General features: G+C 34.4%; 1 protein-coding gene across 2 annotated transcripts in view; it reads right to left on the bottom strand.

Moving 5' to 3' along the window:
- LOC131165803 (SEC12-like protein 1) overlaps positions 1-4,804 on the bottom strand; it is a 27,939-nt gene extending 23,135 nt beyond the window's left edge. Inside the window, exons 1-2 of one of the 2 annotated variants that reach the window (XM_058123896.1) lie at positions 4,359-4,804; positions 4,114-4,208 (exon numbers count right to left, since the gene is read on the bottom strand). In XM_058123896.1, the coding sequence (XP_057979879.1) occupies positions 4,114-4,208; positions 4,359-4,529 (266 nt within the window). In that variant the 5' untranslated portion in view covers positions 4,530-4,804. The remainder of the gene's footprint in view (positions 1-4,113; positions 4,209-4,358) is intronic. The other variant, XM_058123895.1, reaches the window with a different exon arrangement.
- Between the last annotated feature and the right edge of the window lie 1,196 nt (positions 4,805-6,000).

Raw genomic sequence — 6,000 nt, forward strand, 5'->3', positions numbered from 1 at the left:
GTTCAAAATTACTTCGTAGTCATTGTCGCATTGCTAGACATATTGTTGATAAGTGTTACAAGTTGCATGGTTATCCTTCTAACTATAAGTTTAAAGACAGAACCAAGGCTGGATATGCTTCTATAAATTCAGTTCAACAAGCTTCTGTTGCTGATGATAAGTCATCTCTTACTACATATCAGTATCAACAATTGCTGGCTCTCCTCAAGCCACAACCATCCTCCACTCCTATTCCTTCAGCCAATATGACTTTGCTACCAAATTTTTCAAGTAATATCACTTCATTTTGTCTCACAGCACATTCTTTGACTCCCATATATTTGGATAATTGACAGTGGTACTTCAGATCACAAGGTTCATTCTCCAAGTTTATATACTAAGCCACCAACTTCAGTGTCATATTCAGTAAAATTACCAAATGGTACTTGTGCTAATGTCACACATATTGGTGACATTGTTCTCAATCCTACTATTCTTCTGAAAAACGTGCTTCGTGTTCCTACTTTTTCTTTCAATTTGATTTTAGTCAGCAAGATTACTTCTACTTTAAACTGTCGCTTAATTGTTCAAGCTAACAAGTGTTTTCTGCAGGACCTTGCAACTTGGAAGATGATTGGGACTGGTGAATTGCAAGATGGCCTGTACAGATTGACTTCTTCAAATTCCTCTTCTGCTTTGCACAATAAATCTTCTATTACTTGTGTTTCTGTTCAATCAAATGAAGCCTTGTGGAATTTTAGATTAGGACATCCTTGTTTTTCTAGGCTACAGCTTTTGAATAAACATATTCCTCATTTGTCTTCTGAATATGTCACATGTACTACTTGTCCTATTGCTAAACAAAAACGATTGCCCTTTCCTATTAGCAATTTCATTTAATTCATTGTGATATATGGGGACCTATGTCAATTCCTACAAAGGAAGGATTTAGGTATTTTCTTTCTATAGTGGATGATTTTTCTGAAGCTACTTGGATTTTTTTAATGAAATCAAAATCAGAATCTAGTACTTTGTTACAATCTTTTTTTGTTCATATAGAAACTCAATTTTCTGCAAAATCAGGATTGTCGGGTCTGATAATAGACCTGAATTTGCTTTAAAATCATTCTTTGCTTCCAAAGGGGTCCTTCATCAGTTGAATTGTGTTGCCACTCCACAATAAAATTCTGTTGTGGAAAGAAAACATCAACATATTCTTAATGTGGCACGATATTTGCCTTTTCATGCTAAGGTTCCTATATGTTTTTGGGGGGACAGTGTTCTTACAGCTGTTTACCTTATTAACAGAACTCCAAGTCCTGTTCTTTTTAATAAGAGTCCTTTTGAACTCTTATATAATAAGCCTCCTTCTTATTCTCATCTAAGAGTATTTGGATGCTTGTGTTTTGGTTCTACACTTTCTCATAATCGAACCAAGTTCTCTCCTAGAGCTGTGAAATCAATTTTTTCTTGGATATCCCTCTAGTGTTAAAGGATATAAATTGTTAAATTTAGAAACTCAGGTTTGCTACATTTCTAGAGATGTGGTATTTCATGAAAATGTGTTTCCTTTTGACAAATCTTCCTCCATATCTTTTCCTTCTTTAGATATTTCTTTTTCTCCATATTTTTCTTCTGTTTCTTTACCCATGATAGCTCCAGATTCTGAATTTTCTGCTTCTTCATCTACTCCAGCTTCTGACTTTCCTGTTACTTCATCTACATCTGATTCAGTTTTACATTCAAAACATCCTTTAGCTTCTCTTCCTCAAGTTGATCCTTCTAGAAGATCAGCTCATGTAAGACATCCTCCTACATATCTTCAGTCTTATCACTGTCTACAGGCTATGTTACATTTTCCTAATTCCTCTCATTCACAGGATGTTGGGCTCTCTTTTCAGAAAACTTCTCATCACCTCAGTTCTTATCTTTCTTATGAGAAATTATCTGATTCTCATAAGCATTTTGTTCTAACCACTTCTATTCTTTTTGAGCCAAAGACTTTTTCTCAAGCCATTTCTTGCCCTGAATGGAGGACTGCTATGCAAGAGGAAATTTTAGCCTTGGAACAAAATCATACATGGGACTTAGTTCCTTTACTTGCTGGCAAACAACCTGTAGGCTGCAAATGGGTCTATAAACTGAAGTTAAATTCAGATGGCAGTGTTGAGAGATGTAAGGCTCGCCTGATTGCAAAAGGGTACACTCAATTAAAGGGTCTTGATTATCATGAGACCTGTAGTCCTCTAGCCAAACTTATAACAGTTCGTCTTTTTCTTTCCATTGCTGCTGTAAAGAACTGGCACATTATTCAAATGGATGTGAGTAATGTTTTTCTGCATGGTGACCTTCATGAAGAGGTTTATATGGCATTGCCACCTGATTTTGACAGCAAGAGGGCGACTAATATGGTTTGTAAGCTTAAAAAGTCATTGTACGGTTTAAAACAAGCCTCACGACAATGGTTTGCTAAATTTTCTACTATTTTGACAGCTGCTAGTTTTACTCAATCAAAATCAGATTATTCCCTTTTCTTTAAGATTGAAGGAGCATCTATCATCATGCTATTAGTATATGTTGATGATATTTCAATTGCTAGCAATGATATTAATGCTATGGATTCTTTGAAGACTTATTTGAATATTCATTTCAAGTTGAAAGTTTTTGGTCCTTTGAAATATTTCTTGGGACTCAAAGCTGCTAGGTCTTCTAAAGGGATTCACTTGTGTCAAAGGAAAGTATTCATTAGAAATTATTGAGGATTGTGGCTTGCTTGGCTGTAAACCAGCTAATACACCAATGAATCAGAATTTGGCTCTTAATTCTAGTGATGACGAAGATCCCTCTGAATATAGACGGTTAGTTGGAAGGTTGATATACATATACTTAACTATAACAAGGCCAGACATTACTTTTTCTGTTCAAAGGTCAAGTCAAGTTATGAGTAAACCTAGAATGCCTCATATGGCTGCAGCTCATAGAGTAGTGCAATATATCAAAGGTACAGTGGGATTGGATTTGTTTTTCTCTGCTGTTTCAGATAATTTTCAGCTGAAATTTTATACAGATTCAGATTGGACTGCTTGTCCAGATACTAGGAAGTCTATTATTGGTTTTGCAGTTTTTCTGGGTGATAATTTGATTAGTTGGAAGTCCAAGAAACAACATACTATTTCCAGATATTCAGCTGAATCAGAATATAGGGCTATGGCAGCTGCTGTTTGTGAAGTTATTTGGTTGAAAAATTTGCTTTCAGATTTTGGTATTACATCTCATCATCCGGCTTTAATTTATTGTGATAGTCAAGCTACGATTCATATTTCTTCCAATCCATTGTATCATAAAAGAACTAAACATATTGAATTGGATTGTCACGTTATAAGGGAGAAATTGCAAGATGGAGTTATCAAACTATTTCATGTAAAAACAAATGATCAAATCGTAGATACTCTAACCAAAGCTCTCGGGTTGTATCAATTTAATCATTTTATTGGCAAGATGGGACTAGTGAACATATATAGTCCATCTTGAGGGGGAGTAATAAGTTTTACTGTTTTTATGTTTTTATTTTCTGTTATATTAGTTTGTATTTAGGGTCAGTAAATTACCGTTTTGTCCCTAGGTATTTGTATATATTTTTACTGTTTTGTTCACTGTTGTAATGTAATGAAAATTGTATTTTTCATTTCTTGATACCTTGAACAATGAGAAAAACGGAAAAGAAAGCAAGAAACTGATATTCTGTATTGATGATGAAGTTGCGGTGGAACCAAAATTACCCAACTGGGTCTCCCATTGAATTATGAAATAACCGTACGTCTGCTATGTATGGGTACTAAATTCAAGCAAAACAAACTAAGAAAAAAAAATGTTTTGAGAATTCCACTTGCATCGTTGGAATAATCAGAACCCCACTCCGACACCCGCCACGGCTCAAACCTAATTTTAACGAGATGGCTTCCTTAAAATTTGAAGTTTGAAATTTTTTGCCGAAACAAATTAGTGGAAACCATAGATGGCAGTTGAATTTTCATTTTCTTTTCCCTTCCCCAACACTTCCCCGTAGCCAAACGAGGATAACCAACAATAATCAATATAAAAGCATTAAATAAACAGCGACAAACTAAGACTCACCGACAGCCGCCAGCGGTGGTGGAGCAGACGATATTGTCGCCGCTTGGGTGCACCGCTATGGTGACTAGCTCCCCGTCTTCAAGGGCACAAGTAGCCTAAAAGATCACCAATAAACAAACCCCCAAAAAGGTCAAACAGATGCGCAAATAAAGGGAGGGAGAGAGAGAGAGAGAGACAGAAAGACCTTGGGAGAGGATGAGAGAGAAGTAGTTAATAAAGAGAGGGAGAGGGAGAGAGAGAGAGACCTTGGGAGAGGATGAGAGAGAAGTAGTTTTGGCGTCGAAGGAGAATATCTGGAGCGTCGATGGAGGGGAACCGCGGGGCATCGACCTTCCCGTCACCATGAGATGGGCGTTCTCCGGCCGTCGGATCCACGACGCAGAGACGACGGAGCCCTCCTCCGCTTCGCCCTCCATATCCTGCACACACACAGAAAGAGCTAGCGAGCGAGCGAGAGCGAGAGAGGGAGAGAGAGAGAGAGAGATGTTTTTGTGGGCTGTGAAAGTGAGGGCAATGAGAAAGGAAAACCTGCGGTTGGCGCTTAAAGAATGAGCGCGTGGGGCTTAAACGGGGTCGGGAGCGTGGACGGGATAACACTGGTTCCGCGGCGAGGAGCTACCTGGGTTTTGACTTCGGGGGTATATATACCAGCTCCAGCTCCAGCTGGCCGGCCCGGTTTCCCACTCGGATCCATTACTTTAGACTTTTTTGCTTGCACCCTTTTAATATGATCAAGTTATTTGCTTTTCTAAATTGAAGCTTTATCTTTAAGGACTTCTGTATCCGTGTTAAATAGTCCATCTGATCAATCCTAGTGAAAAACTTTTTAAGCCAAATCACCCCGCAAAATTTTATAAATATTTTTTAAATTTTTTAAATTTTTAAAATTTTCATATACCTTTCCTATCATTTAATTTTAAACAATTTATATCTCTTAACAATCTCATCTTTTTACCAAATATAAAGAGATGTTGTGTCTTTTTAATATATTTTTAAAAAATTTATAAAATTTTTTAAATCTCAATATAGATTGTTAAAAGTTTTAAAATCCCAAAAAAGATTAATGTTTTTTGCTCTTCATTTTTAAAATATGTTGCACCTTTAGATTTTGACTTTATATTTAAAATTAATTTGTCCCTTTTTAATGTATTTATCTCATTTAACTTATGGTGTACATTATCCAATCATTCATAAATATGATATTGTTGCTCTAGCCAGATCCATATCTACATTAGGATTTGCAAAAACAAATCAATTATAATAACCGATTCCATGAATCGATGGAGTTCCACCGACTATCTTTCTATTTTATTTTCCACAGTAAAAAACTATATCATTAAAATGTATTTGTTTATAGTAATTTTCCCCTTTTTCACTATCAATTTTTAGTCATTTGCTAAAAAATTGAAAATTAAATTTTATGATATTAAGTTGTTTTAACAACCATTTGTCATAAAATTTTAATATTAAATATAATTTTTTTAATTAAATAATCACTTTATTCATACTTTTTAATTTAAAAAATAGAATGATCGTATGAATTTAAATATAATTAAGAAAATATACATAGATTTGATAAAATTTTAAATTTAATAAAGTCAATTATAAAATATTTTTACCACTTTTCAATTGGCGTGTACAGTAAAAATGTTATTGTAAAGCGAGTAAATTAATTTTAATAATTTTAAAAATTATAATATTTTAAATTTAAATTATTTTACACTTCATTATTTTAATCATGTTTACAAATATTATTTGATTTAAAGAAAAATATTTATTTTTAATTTATTTCAATTTTATAAATATTAACCAAACTGGTTATTGATTTGGATTTTTAATTTATACTATGGTTTACAATTAACTTTTGTGTCTAGTTCTTGTCTTCAT

This window comes from Malania oleifera, chromosome 10 (genome assembly GCF_029873635.1).
Source record: "Malania oleifera isolate guangnan ecotype guangnan chromosome 10, ASM2987363v1, whole genome shotgun sequence".
NCBI lineage: Eukaryota > Viridiplantae > Streptophyta > Magnoliopsida > Santalales > Ximeniaceae > Malania > Malania oleifera.